Genomic DNA, 23,506 nt, shown 5'->3' on the forward strand with positions numbered 1-23,506 from the left:
GAAGAACTTTGCTCTGAACCATGGAGTCTGAGTATTTCTTTCTTGGATTTTGAAAGGAGCACATACCGACAGTATCATTCGTTGATCAATACTTCCAACAAATGATGCAGGTGCTGATATATTCTCTCCAGTGGCCCTGGTATTCAAGCTGCTGCTATTATCCATTCAAGCTGCTGCTGCTGCTATTATCCATTCAGTCATGTCCAACTCTTGGCGATTCTATGGGCCAGGTCTTTCCATGTCTTCTGATCTAGCACTACTTCTTTGAGTCATACTTTGGCAGCCTGGTTTCCTTTTACCATTAACTCTTCCTAACATAATTGCTTTTCCCAACGAATTCCCCGCATGGCACGGCCAAAATAAGTGAGGCAAAGTCTTATGATTTTGCCTTCCAGTGACATGTCTGGTGTTATGTGCTCCAGTATTTGCATGTTGGTCACCATTACCATCCAAGGAATATGCAGGAGCCTTCTCCAGCACCAGAGTTCAAATGAATTGATTTTCTTCCTATCTTGCTTTTTTTAAAGTCCAACTTTCACAACCATAGGTAGTTACAGGGGATACATTAGAGCACACTAATCTACATTTCATTGCCAGGCTGATGTCCTTGCCTTTCCATAATCGACTCGTGTACAGTACATCATTGCTGCATGACTCGGTGCAATTTGGTGTTTTATTTCTGGGCTGCATCCACTGCTTTGAACAATCTGCAATTCTAGGAAAGTGAATTTTTCCATACAGCCTATCTCTTCACCATTAATTTTTATTTTTGTGTTTCCATTCCTTGCAGTGGTCATGAGCTTGGTCTTTTTGATGTTCAGAAAAAAGATCAAAATTCTCACTTTTTTTCTTGATCAGATGTTTCTGAGATGAGAAAGGTATCATCCTTCAAGCTGAACCAACACAAAATACTGAAAAACTACTTTTTCTCAAAGAAGAAGAAAGAAGGAGGAAGGAAAAGGAAGACAAGGAGGAGGACCCTGCACCCTTATATGTTTCCATACAGATTGTGGAGATGCTGTCAACCATCTCCACTATTTTTGATACTGTCTTCATCCAAAAGCTAGATCTGGAAGACAGAAGAGTGGGTAAGAGACTTGTTCTCTCATCTCTTTTTTTTTCCTGTTGAGATATGCATGGCGCATAGAAAAATAAAAAAAAAATGGGGAGGGAGGTGGGAGATAATAGGAAAAAGACACAAGACTATTAGTAAAGACATTTGCTTAGATTATTGAGCCAGAACCAATTGGTTAGGCCAGGGGTTCCCAAACTTGGCAACTTTAAGACTATGCTGGCTGCGAAATTCTGGGAGTTGAAGTCCATAAGTCTTAAAGTTGCCAAGTTTGGGGACCACTGGGTTAGGCTAATTGCTAATTTCCACTTAGTTTTCTCTTATGCCAAGTTGTTAATCGATAATTTATAGGCTATAGTGTAAGGAGAATGGCCCCACTGATGGCCATCAGTGATTAAACTGATGGCCATCTTCAACTAACAACTGCTAAAAACTTTGCTGTCTTAGGGATGACCTTAACTAGGAGCTGGGTGGGGAGGTGCTAGCCTGCCAATTCTCATGGATTTCTTACCAACTTTTGATACCAAAACTAAGTTTGAAGGGTATTGTTTTAAAGTACTTGTGGTTTTTCTTGTCCAGAATGGTCATGGGAGAAAACTTCCCTCCTATATTGTTTACAAGTAAATGAAAGTTTGGAGTCAACATTGTGCTGATGATCTCCAACTCTATTTTTGCTTAAGATTATGCTCTTATAAATAATTTCCCTGCTCCATCAAAGAGGCAGAGAAAAACAAGAGTCTGCTCTGCCAGATACAGGACATCTTAGTTTCAACATCAGAGCCCTCCAAGACAAACAGACGGTAAGTCAGTCTTCAGTCCATATTTACTAACAGGCAACTATATTTTATATTAGTGAAATAATGGATTAATATTGTGGCACTAAACACTCATCATGGTTGATGTTAATGATGGATGATATTGCATCATTTTGGATGCAATCACTTAGCACTTAGGCTAATTATTAATGCATTAGGCTAATTATTAATGCATTATGACAGTGGGCCAATTTACCATTGCATTTAAATTGACTGTGATGGGCAAAGTGTACGTAGGGTGGGAATCACAAATGATTTCACATCTAGATTCTGACCAGAGTTATGTCTGCTAACTTATAAATAACTAACTAGAATAAAGTTACCACAGTACAACATGCGTCTTCTGACAGTGACCTGAGAACATGGAATGTTAGGAAGACATGCAAGTAGGAAAAGGATAAAACCGGAAGCCAACTTATTATGGCGAGAGATGGTTTAAATAACTATTGTGAATTTTACTGGGTGAGGACGATTGCTTGACAGTGATTGGCTAACATAGTTTTTGACTGAGACATTGGCAATCCTTCAGTCAGCCGAAGTTTCAGATTGATATAAATGAGTTTTTGTAAAAAAAAAAAAAAGGAAGTGTTGTAGAAACCATCATGACTATGAACAAATTATCTTATTAATTTTAAAAATTTACATGGCCATCTGACTCATACACGACAACTCCAAGAGGCCTACAACATTAAAAATCCACAATATAAAACCCCTAAATTCCCCATTAGACAAGTTAATAACAAAATAAGGTAATAAATTAAGATGCCATTTATTTAAAATCCCTTTGCTGTGAGGGATTCAGTGCTACTATCCCCTTAGCTCAATTGTTCTTTGAATAAGGATTAATTGTATTGGAGTAGATTTTTAAGGGCCAGTACTAAATCAATACAATTTTGAACATAATTAACAAGCTAATACAGAAATAGGTTGCTTATTATTCAGATGGAATGAAAAGGGGAATTTAGGCAGAATGGAACACTTTTCTCTCCTACCATTTTGGGTGTTTTGGTTTTGTTTTGTTTTTTGGAACATTGGCTATTTGTTTTATACAGATAGGGAAAGAGGTTGCAGCAGTTTTTCTAATTTCTTAGAGAGTTAACATGGTTAATAAGTCTCGCTATATAGAAGATGCAACAACAATGAAGCAAATGCCAAAGCTCTGAGCTGTGCCCAGTTCCTTGCTGAGGCAGATTCCAAAAATGATGAACCATAATTCAGCATGCTGAGTCAAACTTCAGCACTATTCATCCAAATGTACTGACTCAAGTGTTATTGCACAAGTAGTGCCCTTTGAGTGTTCTCCCAACTGTGTGGGAGTCACTTTTCTGTCTACTGCTGGGAGAATATTTCAAATAAACTGATCACATGGGTGAATGGCTTGCCTGAGCAATGCCTATGATTGGTTGGGTTGGATGCTTTATACCTTCTCCCAGTTGCATAGGGAGACGAAGGGGACACAGCAGGGGTCAGAATTCAGGGAAGGACAACCAAGGGACTTCACTGGCAAGTAAGAAAGGCTTCTGAAGCCAAGGAAGGAAGGAAGGAAGGAATGGTGAGAGCAGAAAAGATGAGTGCATTCCTAACACTGAATGAGGCATCTTTGGAAACGAATGGGATCCAATAAAAAGAAGGTAAAGTAGAGTGAGATGATATAAAACAGCTTTACCAAAACAGCCTTTCCCATCCTAGCGCTTTTGAAACGATAGCTCCAAAAATGTCCTGTTAGGGTTCTCTTGAGAATTTAAGAATTATAGTACTAACCGTAGGGAGCATTGTGCCGGGAAAATAGTTATATGGAACAGTCCTACTGAGCCAGCATTGAGCAATGGTTCCAGAATTTTTATTCTACCCCAGTTCTTAGATAGTCCAGAGTGGTGTTTTTCAACCTTGACAAACGTTAGGGTGCACGGACATGTTGGCTAGGGAATTTGGGGAACTGAAGACCAAATACATTCCCAAGACTGAGAAATACTGCTCCAGAGTACAACCAATCTACTCTGGGCAAACATCCCCATAAACATCTCTTCCAACCCTAGCAAATTCTACCTAACATGTAGGCTACCCAACTGAAGTAGCCCAGACAGTGCTATTTGGGAATGATGGTTAGACTAGGGAGTAAAATAACCAGAAGGTCAGAAGGGATCTAAATTGGCATATCAATAGTCTTGGTAGATAACAAGGGGAAGCAAGCAATGTTCAAGAGGAAGGCGTATGAAAAAAAATGTCATGATCAGAAAAGGAACAAATTATAATCAAGTTCCATCAACCCGAAGTCATCTTTGTGCCAGTTGTGCAGAAACTATAAACGCCTTCTGCAAATGCTGAATGGTTTTGAAGACATTGGTGTGGAGCAGCAGCTCTGAAATGCATCTTCATGCCCTGGCTTCAGCCAACAAGAGAGCTGATATGAGCATGAAGACTGGCATGCAGTACAATGGATCCAGAGGTACACACTGGGGAAGTGCTTACCTGGGCCAGAGAGAAGACCTTACCTTTTTTCTCTTTCTTTTCCTCCTCTTCCCCACCAGCACCCAGCAAAGTAAAGATGATCCCAGTCTGTGAGTTGACTCCAACAGCAGAGATAACCATCCGCCCAGAGCCTTCCATGACGTGGGTGCCTAAACCGAAAGAAAAGTCAGAAGAATATTAAATGGAAATGTTAGGAACCCAAGAAATAGATCTTCTGGATTCATTACAAGCTGAGCTATTCTGGAAAAGACACAGTGTTATTTGACATCTACTGATGGCATGAAACATTAGCAAAAGGTTCTCATGGGGCTGTGCAGTACTTGGGACCCGAAGGGAAAAATAAATCTTGGAGCCCCTGTCCCAACTCTTAAAAGCAGGTGTGAATTTTTCCAGAATTTTTTTTTTGGTTTATTGCTATCCTTCATTATTTGTTTACTTTATTATTTTTACAAGTAACTCCAGGCAGCAAAAATATCCAACACTGCTTCCTCACAGCAACAACCAGTGGTGGATTAAAGCGGATTATGGTGCCTTAAGCACTGACAAATCTTGGTGTCCCCTCTCCTTTGTACATACTGTACAAACGAAGCCATATTCTCAACCTTGAGGTGCCCCCTTTGGGCCTGGTGCCCTAAGCATGTGCTTAGTCTGCTTAATGGTTAATACACCACTGACAACAACCCTGTGAGGTGAGTTGGTCTGAGAGAGAGTGACTAGCCCAAAATCATGCCTGAAGGAGGACTAGAACTCACACTCTCCTAGTTTCTAGCCTGTTGCTTTAACCACTAGACCAAACTGAATTGCTTGGTTGCAGAAACACCAGGGGAAAAGAGGTATATGGATGAAGGAATTACTGTGTTCAGAGGCTCATCAGAACTAAAATGCTGCAGTTGATAGATCTCAACATTCTAGCAAATGACAGTAATTACATAACAGTGTTGATTTTGCAAATCTGGAATCTGCTGCTGTAAGCCACTGGTTGTCAGCCTGGGTCTTAAAGAGATCTATGCTTCCTCTGAAGCTTAACTTGAAGAGCTAACCATAATGTAAAACTAATTCCTCGCAAAAAAGATTGGAACTTTCTATATGATCTGCCGCCACAGAGAACTACTAGATGACTGTTTAAGTTATTAGAAGTCTTGGTGGCGCAGTGGTTAAAATGCAGTATTGCAGTCTAACTCTGCCCACTGCCAGGAGTTTGACCCTGACAGCTGAAGGTTGACTCAACCGTCCATCCTTCTGAGTGGGTAAAACGAGGACCCGGATTCTTGGGGGCAATATGCTACCTTTGTAAACTGCTTAGAAAGGGCTGTAAAAGCACTGTGGAGCACTATATAAATCTAAGTGCTATTGCTATTAAGTAACTACATGGTTTCAGTTCAGGAGGTATGGCAATGAAACTTGAGAGGCTGGCTAGCATTCTATGGCTGGTTTCAGACAAATCACTAGAGGAGCTAAAATCATGTTAGGTGTTTTGTGTTTCAGTATCTTGAAAGATTTTGAAAGATCTTAGCAATTGCTCAGTCATATCACTTGAAAGGTCATCACATTAAGCCACAGCAATTCACATCCTTAGGCTGGAATTTAGAATTTAGTGTATCTGAACCAGATTTGCCCCATTAGATCATTCCCTGAGATCATCTTGGCTGTATAATGAAGCACACTGCTGTTTAGTGTAGATATTACTAATTAAGGCTCAATCCCCAAAGCTATAAAATAGTCGTAAAGTTTAAAGCACTTCCCAAAATATATTTTATATTTGTATTTATATATTTTGTCAAGCATGCGTTTGATAATATATATATATAAAATAAATATATATATGTATGTATGTATGTATGTATGTATGTATAAACATGATTATTAATACATGAAATAGATACGAATAAAAGGGAACATTAGGACAGGGATGGTAGGCACGTTGGTGAGCTTATGCACACCCCTTACAGACCTCTTAGGAATAGGGTGAGGTCAACAGTAGACAGTCTAAAGTTAAAGTTTTTGGGGTTTGGGGAAGAAACCACAGAGTCAGGTAGGGTATTCCAGGCATTGACCACTCTGTTGCTGAAGTCGTATTTCCTGCAATCGAGTTTGGTGCGGTTTACTTTGAGTTTGTATCTATTGTGTGCTCATGCATTGTTGTGGTTGAAGCTGAAGTATTCATTGACTGGTAGGACATTGCAATGTATGATTTTATGTACTATGCCTTAGTATGGGATCTGGAGTGCCTTAGCACCAGAATGATGTAGTCCTTTTGGAAGACAAAAGAATGTAGCTTGTGGGCATTACCTGAAATGCAATGAGTCTCATCACCATACAGCTCATCTATCTCACGTGGTCTCTGCTCCTTTGGAGCTGACTCAGTCCCTTAGCAAGTAATGAAGGCACTTTGATCCTTGCTCCAGAGTTGAGAGATTCAATATGAAGATGTACATCTTGGCTGAGCTGAAAATTTTCTTTTGGCATCTTGCTTTTAGAAGCTCCATATTTCTAATCAGTGTCAGTAACTTGCATGATTCATGCCAATGATTCGTCCAAGTCATTATGTGACCTGGCTGTGAGCAGAAAACAAAAGATGAATGAGCTTCTGACTGTTCCTTGCCTGTGGTGTGTGGGACCTTCGGTGGCTTAGAAAAACACCAACCTTTGGATTTTCCTGGGAAAAAGTAGACTTGGAGTTGAAGGAGGTAAGGCCAATAGAGTGAGGCTCATGTGAACTGTCTGCAGAGCCCAAATGCAACTACTATAGATACATTTAACTCTTAGAGGAGCTTCAAGGGGCCTAGAAGCCCTGAAGCATTTGGTACTCAGTGTGAAAAATAGAAATGAGCATTCTTCCACCATTCCTATGTTCCAGTTAAGCTTAAGCCTCAATATGCTTCCCTCACTTTTTGCCAAACTTGATGTTCCCTGAAAACCTCTCATAAAAAGGAATTTGCAGAAAGCAAGATACCCCCGCCCCCCAGGGAAAAGAGCTGTGTGGGATATAGTGCCAAATTCTATAACCTAAATGCATCAACAAATGTGCTCATAAAGTTTTAGAGGACAGAAAGGGGTTGTTGTTGTTTTTTTGAGGGAAAATGTTCAAGCAGTTTCAGTGGGAAAATACCTTGGCATTGATACAAATTTATGCTGGCCCAAATCACATTTTGGACAAAAAGGATAAATCATAAAATAGTACACATGCAAAAAACAAAGGAAATCTGTAAATCCAGGCACCCTTTATATGCTAGAAGATATCCTATGGGAGACATGCAGGAATCACTTACAGAAAGGAATAGATATATTTTCTTCATCTTATTTTTTTACCTACAGAGTAGTAGATTTGGTATCTATTAATATGGTTATATCATTGTGTTGCTACTTCATTTTGATGTAGTCTCCTATTTAACCTTTGTAAACAGACATGTTAACTGTAATGGTTTTTGAAGATATACATATTGCGACCTTGGCTTGGTTTGAACTCTTGACAAATTCTCTTTTGCAAGCATTTTCGGGAGTGGTTTGCCATTGCAAACTTCCTAGGGCTAAGAAAGAGGGACTAGCCCAAAGTCACCCAGAGACAGGATTAGAATTCCTAATTTCTAGCCCATTGCCTTTCCTGCCAAATCTTACTGTCTCAGTAACTGTATTAAGCCAGAGTTGTAATGGAATATATGAATGACCTTGGGGAAAAGAGAGGAAGAGATGCTGCTTAGGAAACAATCAGATAAGAGAGGTAGGAGCCCGCAGTTGCATAACGTCAGAGAAAGAAACGTAGGAAAGATCTGCCCTAGTTAAAAGTGGAGGGAGATTGTTTGTACCTTTAGACTTGTAAGGTTCTGTTAATGTTAATGTAGCTTTACAACAAAGTAGAATTAGTTCATCTTGTCGTGTTTCTTGTCTGGGAGCACTGTTAGATGTCCCTCACCTGATAGCAACATGGGATCTTTGTCCACTGATTTGCGTACATGATCGGATTCCCCCGTTAAAGAGCTCTCATCTATCTTGAGATCATTCCCCTGGATAAGCACTCCATCTGCAGGAAGCAGGTCACCTAGGAGAGAGGAGAAACGGGTTAAGCAATTAACTCTATCAACAAATACTGGTGACCTACAATCTTATGCCCTTCGTATGCAGTGGATGCCACACAGAGATACCATTTTGCTTTCTTAATTACTAAGCGAGCAATAAGCATGCTTGCTATTCGATAAACAGCGATACCCAGTGCTTTTTTTTAGTGCTTCCAGAATTTCAGTGGGAATTTTTTTTAAAAAAAGATATGCATACTTGCAATAATTATATTTCTGGAATTAAGTGTAAAGAAGCACAACAAAGTTGATGTGAAGACAGCTGTGCACATATTTTCCACTGCCATTGTTAATGAGAAGTGAATGGGGGAAGGAAGAGTTTATCTAAATCCTGGACGGATGGACAAAATAGTGTTAAGTTTCTGTTTTATAGATTGTTTAACAGAGTTCTACGGTCAATTCATTGCATTCCTTGAGAAACAAGAAATGAAAGAGCAGTGGAATAATGAGAAAAAAAAGTTTTTGTCTAGACATAGTCTTAGATAATCTTAAGTTTTCCTCCCTGATGCCCCATCGTAAGCTTTGAGACTAGCATCTCTGCACCACAACTGTAAAAGAAGCTCATATAAAGTTGAACCACCAGCTCTGAACCACCTCTGGGGCATCATGGACCACTTTGTTTACCAAGCAACTTTGGTGTTCCCAGAGGCAGAAACTAGCTATCAGAATTGTTTTAAATCCAGCCCCCTGAAGGTATCTCCATGCAGCTGAATTTGCCTTTGCAGGACTGGGCTAAGCCGAGTGATCGTCCATCTCTGGCCTTCCCTCTTACCATATTTGATCTGGGCGATGTCTCCCACCACTAGCTCGGCCACGGGAATTTGGACCTGTTGACCGTTACGGATGACAGTGAATTTCTGTTCCTGTTCTATGCGGCTTTGCAGGCCTCGGAACTGCTTCTCCTTGCTCCAGTCGTTGAATGCTGTGACCAGCACTACGCAGATCACTGACAGCAGGATGGCAGCACCTTCAATCCAGCCAGCCTCTGACTCACCTTCATCCTCTGCACCCCCTGACACATTCCCGCAGACTGGAAGGAGAAAAAAAAAAGGAAAGTGTTGATTACAGAAAGGCTCCTGATACTCTGATCATGCATTCAAAAAAATTTTCTACTGGTTCTGTGGGTGTGGATAGGAGGGTGGATAGGGGCGTGGCCATGTGACTAGATGGGCATGGCTTCTTTTTGCTTTTTTGCAGCAACCCCTCCCTCATTTTTGGGGCCTTCTGGACCTCAGGCAAACCTCCTGGTGGGGCGTTTTTGCTCCCAGAAGGCTTCTCTAGGGCCCAGGAAGGCAGAAAACAGAGCCTGTTGGGGTGCACAGCAACCCCCCATGCTTTGTTCTGGGGCTTTCTGGGCCTCAGGGGAGCCTCCTGGGTGAAGCAGTAAATAAGCGAGGGGAATCCCGGCACAGCTGATTGTAGGAACAGCTGATTGTCAGGATGAGGAAAAAAAGAAATACCTTAAGGAGTGACTCGGTGGGCTAGCATCAGGTGGGCGGGGTTGGCAGGGCAAGCGAGCAAGCGGTGACCAGGAGACAGGGTCGGGGGTATGGCCAGCCAGAAGCTACTACCAGTTTGGCAACCCACGCCAAATTCTTGCTACCGGTTTGCGTGAACCAGTGTGAACCAGCTGAATGCCACCACTGTCATGCATCACTTCTTAAATCAGGAAGAGGTGCCATGATTCTTATCAGCCACAATATCTGGGGTTGCAGGTGATTAGAGATCCAACTGTCTGTTTCTCAACTTTAGCAACTTTAAGATGTGTGGACATCAACTCTCAGGATTCCCCAGCCATCATGTTGACTAGGGAATTCTGCGAGTTGAGTCCATACATCTTAGTATAGAGACCAATGGTGTCCCTACCTCCTTCTTACAGTCCACTTTCCTCAAACAGCTACAGACTTGAGATTTCCTAGGAGTGAGGCAACAGCTATAAAGGTTGCTGACTTTACCACTCAATTTTCCAGTATTAATAGGCCTAAGTCTCATATAACTGTCAAGGTGTGAGATCCCATAAATACACATATTATTAACCTCATTGTTTTGTCTGTTGGTGCATACAGACCAGTGCATAATTGCGTAGAACTGGATATTTCTCCCATCTGTTCCGAATAGATTGTGGGAGAAGTTTTTAGAGATCGATCAAAAGTATATTGTCCCTTTGGGCATTTGGAATCCAAGCACTGTCTGTTGTACTATTGTCATACCTATAGATGATGGGTCAAATTCTATTGTTGTTGTTATGGTTATTTTATGGCTTTGATGAGGAGCTTGCTTGATTTATTTTAGGAGTCTGTCTTGTGAATTGCCCTTGGTTGTGTGATAAGAATGGTATATAAATACTCTAATCAATCAAACAGTTTCTGGCACTGGATGGCCATGGGGCATTGTGGGAGATTTCAACGATGGCACTCGTTTTTGTTTTCCTCCAGAACAATGTTTCTGTAATTTCTTGGAACGAGGAACTCCATCCATGTGAGGATTTCATGGCAGAGACGGCAGGGATCCAACCTTACCTTCGCTTTCTTCACCCGGTGGAGCATAAAAAGACAGCCCCAAGGAGATAATGGCAGCAATTTCCAGAATGATTAGGGTCACATCCTGAAGTGCCTCCCACACTAACTGTAGGAAGGTCTTGGGCTTCTTTGGGGGGATAAAGTTCTGTCCGTAGATCTGTCTTCTCTTTTCCAGATCAGCTGTGTTGTCAGAGAGGCCTGAGGTTAAAAGAGAGAGAGATAGTGGTAAGAATGAAGCAGCAAGTCAACTTGGCCTCTTTGTGACAGGCTAGAGAATGTCAATGTACCAGGAGAAAAGTGTGTTAATCAGCTTTCCCAACTTGTTACCTCAGGAGCTAGACTACGATGCCCATTTTCCCCAGCCATAAGTTACCAGGCAGGGGACAAGGCTGTTCTATTCCCAATATTCTATCATTCTCCAGACATTCTATTACAATGTTAGACTCATGCTTTTTATGTTTTAAGTGGAGTTCTGCAGGTGAAGGGAAGGGTTATGGTGTGCACTCACCAACCCACCTCAGATAACTCTAGCTGTTGCTTGGCAATTAAAATTATTGTTGCTATATAGGTGACGTTTCCTCTTGTTTGTGGATTGGTGGGTGATTTCCAGTATGGAAGAGAGTGATATAAGGCTGCTTATACTATGATCTGGGATGAAGTAACCTATGCCACGAGAACTGGAAAGTAAGATATGTTCATTTACCTATTTAGATTTATATCTCATTTATAGCTCTTATTTCTACAGGTAGTCCTCGACTTATGACCACAACTGAGCCCAAGTTCTTTTTTTAAAGCAAGACAGTTGTTAAGTGAGTTTTACCTCAGTTTTACAACATTTGTTAACACTATAATTATTACGTTAGTAACACGGATCTTAGGTGCACCTGGCTTCCCTATTGATTTTGCTTGTCATAAGATCACAAAAGGTAATCACATGACCCCAGGACACTGCAACTGTCATAAATATGAGCCTCATGCTTGGCCTCTTGCCAAGCATCCAAACTTTTTTCAGTACCATTGTAACTTTGAATGGTTATTAAAATGAATGGTTGTAAGTCAAGGAGTGCCTATACCATCTTTTGCTCCCATAAGGTCTCATTCCCTTCCCCAACCGCTGCACCATAGTGAGTATCTTAACTTACTGCACCTCTGTATGGTTTGCCAATTGCACAGTGGCAGATAGGCAAGCACTCCAGAGGGTTAATGTCATTGCCCAGAAGATCATTCCCCCCGCCCCTCAACTTAAAATCTGATTCAGAGGAATAGGAGAACTAGGATAGTTAACGCTTTTCTGGAATTCCATCAGCATCTTATCAGCACAAAGCAAGAATAATCTATTTTAGAGAATTACTAAATCTCATTTATTGTAAAATAACTTTGGTCACTGTGGTCATTTTCCAGCATGCAACAAACACAATGTCTCAGTCGAAATGTGGAGCCTGGTACTATTTTCTTGCCCATGACTTCTGTATCAGCTTGGTCTGGATAACAAATCACAAATGACAAGTAGTTTTACCACCAGGGTAAGCGGTGGGGGTAAGCTTACAGTGGTCTAGGCCCCACTCTGCAGAATGATTGGGAGAGTCCTCCTCCCCCAGAGGGAGTATGGTTTCAATACTTCTTCAATATTTTGAAGAAAATAAAAGAAAATACAAGGTCATCTAAAACAGACCCTCTGTCAGGATCCCGGCAGTTACCCCCATTTAAATCATTAGTCTCGAGCCAAACTTCCAAAACTTCAAAGGATTTATTAGGAGTTAAAATGTCTGGCACTGCCTGGGTTTAGATGACTCTGAGACACATAATTGATTGTCACCCTTGACCCTGGTTTTCCCCCATCCCCTGGGTGTATTGTAATTAATATTCTCCAATGGGACACATCCATAGCCAAGAGTCATCAATCATGCTCTCCAGTTAGAATTTTGCATGGCAGAAACTTCAGTCACTTAGTTACTATCTTTGAGAACATTTATGGAATTTGCACTTTCAATTTGCAAGCTGCCACACTGCTCCCCTTCCCTTTCTGTTAACAACTCTAAAAAGACCATAGAAATATTTTATGAGTTGACACCCTCAGTAAAACTATTAAGTCCAGGGTATAAAGCTATGTAAACAGCATAGTTTGGCCTACATAGTTCATCTTTGTGAAGAAAGTTTTTCCTCTAGCATTTGACTAATACATGCTTACTAAATCCCTCTCATCCCATTTTTCCCACCTAAATACTTCTTCATTGTCCAGCTCCTTCCTAGCCAGGGGTGCTGCTAGTTTGGGTGCACTGTTTTCACCAAATCAAAACTATACACAGGGCCCTTCTCAACTTCATAAGGAGAAGTCTGGAAGGGAACTGAAAAACTTCTCATTCACAGCATGGCCAGCCTGGTCATGTCTGGTCAAGTGAGGGTAGGATTTCAGAGTCTACCAATAGAACAAGCAGGAGCACCATACTGTGGCACGGCAGGCTTGCCCCAGATTGGGCTGCTACCCCCTCAGATTCCCCCTCTGCAATGTTAGGGCATCAGTCCACCCCCAGTGTCCTCTGGAAGCTATGAATGTCAGTGGGTATAGGCTGGCACTTCAAAGACTTGGCACCTGTAGTGAAGGAGGAGGACTTCACCCCGGGTGGGATTCAGTAGCTCCTGGGAGATGAAAGGACCAACTGGGTGGCACTGTAGTTGTCTTCTCTTGCTTTGCTCACCTTTCCTTAGCTTTGTTAAGTCCTTGTTAAATATTAAAAATGCCAGAGAGCCAGGCAAGCAGCAGGAACGACAACCCAGAGTTTGCTCTCAAATGCCCTCCACAGCTGGCCCAGGGGTGCCAGAGCAGTGCCTCTGCTTTTCAAGGCAAGGAGGCAACAGAGCAGCAGTTAAAACTACAGAGGCTGGGTAATCTAGATACTAAGAAATACATATATTTTGGTTAATAAAAGGAACTAAGGTGTTATTTTAATCAGCCTGGCAAGTTGATTTGGGTGAGCTTAAGTGTGTTTGCTCAGCCCAGTAAGCCCTCCAACATCTGAAAGGAATAATAATAATGAAGTGAATAAAAATACAATCTGGCAATGGTTTACAACCGGATCATTAAAAAAGAAAGAAACTGAAGGCTTGACAACTGGCAATGGCTGGAACGTTTAAAAAAGAAACTGAGGGCTTGATGTCAGCTACCCAAGAGCAAGCTGTTCAGATTAATGCAATCAATGTCAGAATTAGGAGGGGAAAAATAATCAAATGATTCAAAATGCAGATTGTGCAAAGAAGCAGAAGAAACAGTAGATAATACTGTATATTCAGCTCATGCAAGTAGATTGCACAAGCTGCTTATAAACAATAATATAACAGAGTTGCCGAAATGATTTACTGGAACATCTGTAAAAATTATCATGTGCCAGTAATGAAAAATTGTTGGGCATATACACTTGAAAAAGTAGTTGAAAATAAGCAAATTAAAATATTGTGAGATTTCTGAATAACAAATTGATAAAATCTTTGCTCATAACACACCAGATTTAACTGTGGGAGAAAGTGCGGATAATTGATATGGCAATACCAACTGGAGATGATCACAAAATATGAAGATATTTAAAAAGTTGAAAGATTTTGGCATAAACGTGAAGTGGCGGTCCCAATGATTATCAGCATATTGAGTCTCAGACCCAGAAATATCTTGGATGGCACTTAGAAATCACACAATAACAAAAATTCTATCTGCCAATTACAAAAGTACACACTGCTTTAATCTGCAGGTATATTATATTGATGTACTACAACTTTCTAGGTTCTTGGGAAGGTATCAGAAGGCCAATACTAGCTAAAGAACTGGGAGCTATGATGTAACATTTTTGTATATATAAGAGTAATAATAGTGTATTTTCATGTGTTAACACTCTGGCTTAGTTTAAGCAATTATATTAAACATAAATTGTTAAGTGCTGATCAATTCTTTCCTTAATCTGATATACAGGTTCAAAATAATTTGATTTTGGACACTGGGTGGCAGGCAATACTTCCCAAATAAACTCTTAATAGTAATAGAAACAAGAGGACACACATTTTTATTTAAAAGAAAAGAAAAGAAAAGCTATCTGCTAAGAAAATGATAATATATAATTTGTATTATGCTTGTCACCTTTTATTACTTAAAGACTGTATTTACATAATCAGATTCGTTAAAGATTTATCTATATTGTTCTCACTTGTCACTCTAGGAGAATATTAACCTTGGTAAGGTTAATATCATATGGACTATACAACTTGATCAGGGCAAAGCAATAGACACAATCTACATAGACTTTTGTAAAGCCTTTTATTCAGTGGTACACGACAAACTACTCCTAAAACTAAAATCTTATGGTATCTCTGGACACCTGCATAACTGGATAGAAGCATTCCTGTCAAACAGACAACAAATGGTCAACATTGGGAGTGTCCTATCAAATTCTGTACCTGTCAACAGTGGTGTCCCCCAAGGCAGTGTTCTAGGACCAACTCTTTTCATACTCTACATAAATGTCCTCTGTGATCATATTAAGAGCAACTGTGTTCTCTTCGCTGACGATGTAAAGCTATTCAACACCACAGACAATATGCTACCCTTCAAAAAGACCTTGACTATGTATCAGAATGGTCAAACAAATGGCAACTTCAAATCTCAACAAATAAATGCTCTGTCTTACATATTGGCAAAAAAATATATCAGAAAATAAAATACAGTCAAGACCTTGTTGATGATTCAAACTCTGTCAAGGATCTTGGAGTACTCATCTCTAATGATCTAAGTGCTAGAACCCACTGTAACTACATAGACAAAAAGGCATTAAGAGTTGTTAACCTAATCTTACATAGCTTTTTCTCTGGTAATATTACACTGATAACTAGAGCATACAAAACATTTGCTAGACCAATACTCGAATACAGCTCATCAGTCTGGAACCCACATTACGTATATGATATTAACACAGTTGAGAAAGTCCAGAAATATTTCACAAGAAGAGTTCTCCACTCCTCTACTCATTGCAGAATACCTTATGGCACCAGACTTGAAATTCTAGACCTAGAAAACCTAGAATTACGCCGCCTTCGGTCTGATCTAAGTATAGTATATAAAATCATACATTGCAATGTCCTACCTGTCAATGAATACTTCAGCTTCAACCATAACAATACAAGAGCAAACAATAGATACAAACTCAAGGTTAATCGCACCAAACTTGATTGCAGGAAATACGATTTCAGCAACAGAGTGGTCAATGTCTGGAATACTCTACCTGACTCTGTGGTTTCTTCCCCAAACCCCAAAAACTTTAACTTTAGACTTTCTACTATTGACCTCACCCCTTTCCTAAGAGATCTGTAGGGGGCATGCATAAGTGCACCAACGTGCCTACCGTCCCTGTCCTATTGTTTCTTTTATTTTTCTTATATGTGTCCATGTATTCATAACTATGTTTTTACTTATACCTATTATCTTGTAAGCAATTGACAAACCAAATAAAATAAAAAATAAATAAAAGGTTTTTTTTTTTAGTGGTTGAGAATGTCTCGTGAGGCTCACCCTTTTGGTCAATTTAAAGCTCAGTGAATTGTGCAAACCCTGAAAGAGGGTTAATTATTTAATTCAGTGTGGTGCAGGCATATAGCCATAAAGGAGCTATCTCTCTTATTAACTAGTAAGGTTTCACAGGATATTATAACGTGTAGGTGCAATTTCTTTTTGCCTTCTAGGCTTACCAGATGACTACAAAAAAACCAATCTGGCTTATTCCTCTGTGGTCTTAGTATCTTGTTCAGGTGAAGCAAGTAGAAGCAGAAACTTTTCCCAACATGGTGGTGATTATAATATAATTTATAAACGGTGTATGCCACTGAATTGCTCCTATTCTTGATAGCTTACAAGATAAAAAGACAATGAAAAGTTCATTTGGCAAGAAGATAAATGGTTTTGTTCACTATTGTCTGTAAAAAAAAGCTGCTGGATTAAGACACAGAATTTTTTTTAAAAAAGTAGCACCACAGATGCCAGGATCCTCAAAGGAATTAAAGTACTTCAGTCTTTTGGGATCAGATGTTAATCATCAGGGGGGAAAATGGTGGAATGTTATCCAATGTTTTGATGGGTAGATCCATTTGTAAGAGTGTTTTCTACCAGCCACAAATCATTTACCTCCCCAAATGTAAACTAAGGAGATAAAAGTATATTTGTTCAAAGGGAGCCCCAATGGTTATCAAAATGCCAAAATACAGATCCATTCTTTTGATTGCTGTTTTCTGTTCTGACATACATTCCGCAGGACAATGGAGGATATACAGAGAGATACAAAAAGCCTGACTGAATACAAAAAAGAACTTCAGAAGCCCAGGGACTAGTAATGCCCCCAGAGGCCCAACATGTTCAAAATGAATCATCTCTAGCAAATACAAATAGACAAAACATTCATGCTTCACACACCAAAGCCGGATGAAAAACCAACCACATCACAGAGACTCATACGCCACATGGCCTACTGCATTTTGAAACAAGACGCAAACATAGATATTAGCCCAGGCAAAATTTCTCCTCTAACTCTGGCACTCTTCCAAAGACTTCATCCTCCATTGGAGCTTGGAGACATGTCAGGCAATAAAAAGGACATATAAGGTCGGTGCTTCCTAGCAGAAATGTTTTTGAGAACTAGCATTATTATTATTAGTTAAATCAGGAGGGGCAAAGGGCCCAGCACAAGGCAAGAAGATTGTCTTCAGGCTTATGGGTTTCACCAATATCATGTTCCAAAATCCAGCATAACTGGTCAATTAATTGTCACTTCATAAATGGATAAAAGAAGACATATAATAAATCTCCAGTGAGTAGAAAAGACTCTAATCAGAAAAACTGCTACTTGGTCTAGAGACCAAGTATCCATTTTGGGTAGGTATCTCAAACAGAGCACTGTCTTTAAACTGATTGGGAGTGGACAGGGCGTCCAGTGAAGAAGTCTTTGTTCAGAGTACAGATGGGCAACTTTTTGAAAAGTCCATCAAGAGTAACAATTCCAAGGGAATGGGGCCATTTTATTTTATTTTGTCCAAAAGGTACACACACCGTACATCCACTTCCGTGTGTACATTTCATGCAGGTTTAAAACCCATATGTTAAATGTTCTACTGTACTTTTTTCTTCCTGTTCATAGGTTTTTCTTTGTGTGTAATCAGTTCCAAAAATTGCCTATGATTCATTGATGCAACTTTTAGCAATTTCATCTGACCCCTTGCTGGGTGACAACCCGTGCATTCACAAAATAGAGGAATGTCCTTTGTATAACCTGCCTCCAACTCATAATAATATTATAGTCCTAAACATGCTTGAAAGAGAATGCTTCAATACAATGTGATTTTCTTCTGAAACAAAAACCCAAGCAGTGTCATTATTGTGTCCTGAAAAACAATAATTACTCTAACACCCTTTTTGTATATAGTACATTACAATGGATTCAAATCATTTGATCTACACTTTTGCAAAACTCTGTTCCTATAGGACAAGGGTCTTCAAACTTGGCAAGTTTAAGACTTGTGGAATTCAACTCCCAGAATTTTTGAGCTAACATGACTGGAGGAGGAATTCTGGGAGTTGAAGTCCACAAGTCTTAAAGCTGTCAAGTTTGAAGACCCTGCTATAGGGTGAGCCTATAGAATATGCTCAGTTTCTTTTGTGGATCAGAATAGCAGTAGTTAAGTTGTTAATGGTTCAGAAGAATCTCCAACAATCTTCTGAATTTTCCTCTTCCTTGAAAAGGTGAATCCTTCCTGCCTTAGATTCTTGCCCGTCAGTCATTTTTCTGATCCTCCCTACCTTCAGATCAGCAGCTTATTCCACTTGAGGAATAGGATTGGAAAGAAGCAGTGGGAGGAATGATGATGACAGTTTTTTGGCAGGTTAGTATAGTTTCAGGGCCATCAAGTTCTAGAGCTCTCTGCCCACCCCCGAGTCAGCAGAAATCTATACAAGCATGGACTTGGCTGACTTCCTTGCCAAACTCTATTCTACTCTATTGTCTGTTTCAAGTAACTTTAGCAATCTGTCTTTCCCAAGATAATTGATGGGGACGAAGACCTAGAAAAAATGGGAGAAGAGAGGAAAAGACAACCACCATCAGCAAAGTAGATGGACCAAATTACACTGGTAATGGTTGTATTGTTAAGATAAGATCCGAGCCAGGTTGGGGATAGATCACTCTGGAGAACCATCTCCAACCATCTCCAACCATCTCTGTGGTTGCTAAGAGTCAACCCCTACTTGATGATGTACAATCAGAAAATCAAAGCCTACACATTTTTATAGGACTCAAGGGTGCCCTTGGATGATGTCAGAATAAGAGAAAGTGTCACTTTAACATTAGTACAGCTAAGAATAATCTGACTGTCTTGCTCATGGACTGGGAATAAAATGAAGGCCATGCTAGGAGGACCTGACAGAAAGAAAGGTGTCATCAGGGTGGGTTAGAAAAAATGGAGATATGGCTTCAGGCAGCTAGCACAGCGGCCCCCAACCTTTGTGGTTTGGCAGCCCAGGGAGGTGGAAGGGGAATCGGGTCGTGCGAGCATCAGAGGTGATATTCAGCAGTCTCTCACCAGTTCTGGAGAACCGGTAGCAGAAATTCTGAGTAGTTCGGAGATCCGGCAAATACCCCCTCTGACTGGCCCTGCCCCCATCTATTCTCCACCTCCCGAGTCCCAGCTGACCGGCTGGGTCTTCTTTTGTTGGAGAATGGAGCTGAAAAGCAGGTTAGTGGGGTGGGGAGGGAATGGGATTTTTCAGTATCCTTCCCCTGCCATGCCCACCAAGCCACGCCCACAGGACCGGTAGTAAAAAAAAAAAAAAAAATGAATCCCACCACTGGTGAGCATGCACATGCACGCGTGCCACTCGTCTTATGTGAGCATGCGCGTGTGCACCGTTCGACTTGCACAAGTGGAGCTGTGCCCAGGTGTGCACACCTGCTAGCCCACTGCTCATGCAAGCAAGCCCACCACTCATGTGGCCCAGTTACAAATTGGCCATGGGTTGGTAGTGGGCCACGGCCACGGGGTTGGGAACCCCTGATCTAGCACCTTGACCTGGGCTCAATAGGGAATAGGGAAGCGATGAAATCTGTCAAAATCAGAATTCTTCTCGAAGATCCTTCTTCCAATAAAAGATCTTACAGGAATCGAACACAAGGGACCTGAGGATGATCCACTGTGACCAACGTATGCCATGGTTGAGGAACTAGACAGCCAACCTTATTGAACCTCCTATGGTAAATACAAAGGCCTCGGTCAGATCAGATCAGAATTTAGGTCCAGTTTATTCTCCCTTGTCCAGCCAGTAAACAGATAGAAAAATGAAAGAATGATAGTCCGGGCAATTTATCATGAAATTTAAAACAAGAGCAACAACTACATATCACCCCAAACATATAAGAATACAGTATGAGCCACCAGGTCACCACTAGGTTGCCCTATCAGACACAGACCCTCACATTCAGAGCTGAGAAAATCCAGTAGAATTGCTAATACCCGGGAGGAGTGAACGAATAGAAAGAAAGACTAAAAAAAAAATCAAGAGATAGAAAAGAGAAAAGGACAGGGGTGGTGTGGGCAAAAGACAGTATGTTTGCTGAGTGTGGTAAGGGCACAGGCACGGGCAATATGGATCATCCAGAAATGCTTGTTGATTTTTGTTCTGTGTCAGTGAGAGCCACGAAGATCAATTTTTCCCTCAGGTTCTCTGTCTGGATGATCATCTAGCCGCTTTCTCATCCTGGTTGTTCTTTGGTTGCTTTTTTCTCCCCTTCCTTCCTTCCTTCCTTCCTTCCTTCCTTCCTTCCTTCCTTCCTTCCTTCCTTCCTTCCTTCCTTCCTTCCAGCACTTGCCCGCTGCCCTGTTTCTTCCTTGCCTGGTTCCCCTCCCCTCCCTTCCCTTCTCAATGCGATGGGAAAAAGCCTGCAGCTCCCTGCAGCAGAGAATGAACCAGCCTTGGCTGCAGCAACCTCAAGGACAATTCAAGGAGAAAGCAGCAAAGGGAGAGAGGTGGAGGTACGCGAGAAGACAGAATGGGTCTGCTTTGAATTCTCTCGTGCTTTCCCAGAGCTCTGTTGCTTTCCTACACTTGGAAACACAGATTGTTTTTTACAGAGAGCAAAGCAGGGAAGGGAAGCCCTTGGTTTGCCTGTCCTTTTAGAAGGAACAGAAACAGCCGCATCTCAAGGTGCAGACAATGGTTAGGAAATAGGAAGGACATGACTTCAGTCTGTCCAAACCTCAGGCCCTGTGTGAATCTGTTGGGACCACAAGGACACCATTCCTCACTCCTCCCCCCTGCCCTCCTGCATACACAGCCTGAAAGGGGGAAAAGGAAGTAATTGTCCCCAAAATAGTTGTTTGCTTGTTGCTAAATGTTGCAATTCCTATGTAGTAACTTATTATCAAGGGAAGGGGAGGTACCATACCCATGCTTAGAGATACCACTTCTCGGGATTCAACCTTCCCATTCTGACATTATGCATCAGAAGGCCTTGGTGTGCATTAAGGTTAACTGTACAGAGATTGGCAAAGCAATGAATTGGGGAAAGAGACAATCCTTCAGATCACTGGATCCCAAGATCGAGACCAAGTGGACCTCAAAACTCTGTGGTGTTTCATGTGCTCATCTGCTGCCTGAGGCTGCAGGATCCAAAAAGCACCAGAAGCTCTAGTGCTCTTTGTCCATCTAGTCCAGCACTGATTGCCTCTGATATCTTCAACTTTGGAGTTGAAAGATAGAACTTAGACTGAATCGGTTGCATAATGATGCTTTGGAATATAATATTACTAGATGTATGTTCTTGCTGTGGCTCCCATGTGGTTCCTTGGGAATAGAAATTTTATTATTTTGGCAACCTGGTTATGACTTAATTGATTATAGAGTTTACACCCCGAAGGGGTCAAAAGATATATTCTGCCATGCTTCCTTATCTTTCCCATTTGTAAACCTGTTGTTAGCTTCTTAGAATATCAGGATTTGGGCTCAACCAATATACATCAAAGCTTTCACTTTTAAATCTGAAATGATTTCACATTATTGCCCATGTCTTCCTTTCTAGTTATCTTGTTTCCTTACCAGGTGTAAAGAAATTATTTTTGCATTTGGGATCTGTTTACAGAAATTATTTTTGCATTTTGGGATCTGCTTATTGATCAATATCTGTTAAGGTCTACGCAACCTTTTGGTTCTTGCTCTAGGATTCTTTGGGTGTAAGAGACCACTGATTCAATGCAACTATGGAATGTGTAAAATAATTATCTGGTTCCTTGCCAGTTGTTGGTGCTTGGGAGGGGTGTGTTGAAAAACACACCCTAGAGTAGGACACTAATCCTACTCCCGATTGCTCCCTTTCAGACTTAACCAGTTATGTCTGACCTTCCACAAATACGACAACCATCACTAAAAGAAAAACAGTTATCCTTCTCCAAGCTGGGCCCTCTCACCTTTCTAATCTAAACTATGTTCAGCATTTGGCCAATTTTATCTAGCTGTGGAACTAAGACAGGTTCTAGCCTGCTCATTCCTGGATGAAAGACTTTGGGAGAATACTAGGGCTGTATAATTGTGAGGGCTTGTACTTATGGAGAGGGAAGTGGGGTGATGGGCTACTATAAAACCATACTTGTAATTTCTTTGCTAATAAGATTTTTTCCCCACTTCCACCCTTAAGCAAGAAATTTGGGCATGTGATGTATCACTGCCATTACCAGAAGAAGAAAAGTTCAAACCCCTTTTGGAAAACAACTAAAGAAAATAGAGCTAAGGAGAAAGTGTTGACTTTACCATCCTTAGGCAGGTTGCCATGAATTGCATCAAGAAGGCCTAAAATCTATAGCTTAGAACTCCTACAAACTCTGCTCTTGTGATACTTAGCCTTAGAAAACCAGTGGGCAATTTTTAGGCAATTGAGCTACAGTACAGGTCAACCATATAATTGGCCAGTTCTGCTTTTACAGCTTGATGACAATTTTGATTAGGTATTATGTGACTGGGGATCCTGCCGAAATGAGCAGGCTAAGAGTTTTGTGTCATGGAGGGAATTAGAATTCATTTTCCCTGGGCATCCATGTGATGTTAGGTTTAAGAGAAACCTTAGACACTTTTTTTTGCCCCTGCTGAGAAAATTATATCGCAGTTTCTTGGAACTTCAAGGACTATCATGGTTATTCACCACTGCTTGGAAATACAATTTTCTTTTCTTGCTCTAGTCACCTGAGGAAGAGTCACAACCAAAATGGGTGAATGTATCAGAAGTATCAGAGCCCCATGAAATGGAACATTTAAAAGGCCCTGGAGGTCCAGTAGGGCAGCCCAAAGCCAAAACCTCTGTGTCGGTTTGTTACTTTTCCCTGGGGATGAACTGGAGCGAAGGAAAAGGAGCTGTTTTGTCCAACCATCTGGGAAGAATATAAAGCACTGGGTCAAACCACCTCCAGAAGAGTTAAGACCCATCTTCCATGGGTCACTAAATCAAGCCTTTCTGAATTTTGCAAGCTTTAGTCTGTATAAACTCCAGTCAAGCAGCA

The 23,506-nt window shown here is 40.9% G+C and overlaps 1 protein-coding gene across 9 annotated transcripts in view; it reads right to left on the reverse strand.

Annotated features, from left to right (window-relative positions):
• ATP2B3 (ATPase plasma membrane Ca2+ transporting 3) overlaps positions 1–23,506 on the reverse strand; it is a 135,131-nt gene that overhangs the window by 57,810 nt on the left and 53,815 nt on the right. For all 9 annotated transcript variants that reach the window (XM_087925775.1, XM_087925780.1, XM_087925778.1 and 6 more), the window contains 4 exons: positions 10,946–11,143; positions 9,199–9,456; positions 8,267–8,392; positions 4,380–4,505 (listed from right to left, as the gene is read on the reverse strand). In XM_087925775.1, the coding sequence (XP_087781901.1) occupies positions 4,380–4,505; positions 8,267–8,392; positions 9,199–9,456; positions 10,946–11,143 (708 nt within the window). The remainder of the gene's footprint in view (positions 1–4,379; positions 4,506–8,266; positions 8,393–9,198; positions 9,457–10,945; positions 11,144–23,506) is intronic.

Source organism: Pseudonaja textilis, chromosome 2, assembly GCF_049901715.1.
Source record: "Pseudonaja textilis isolate UNSWEBS1 chromosome 2, rPseTex1.2, whole genome shotgun sequence".
Lineage (NCBI taxonomy): Eukaryota > Metazoa > Chordata > Lepidosauria > Squamata > Elapidae > Pseudonaja > Pseudonaja textilis.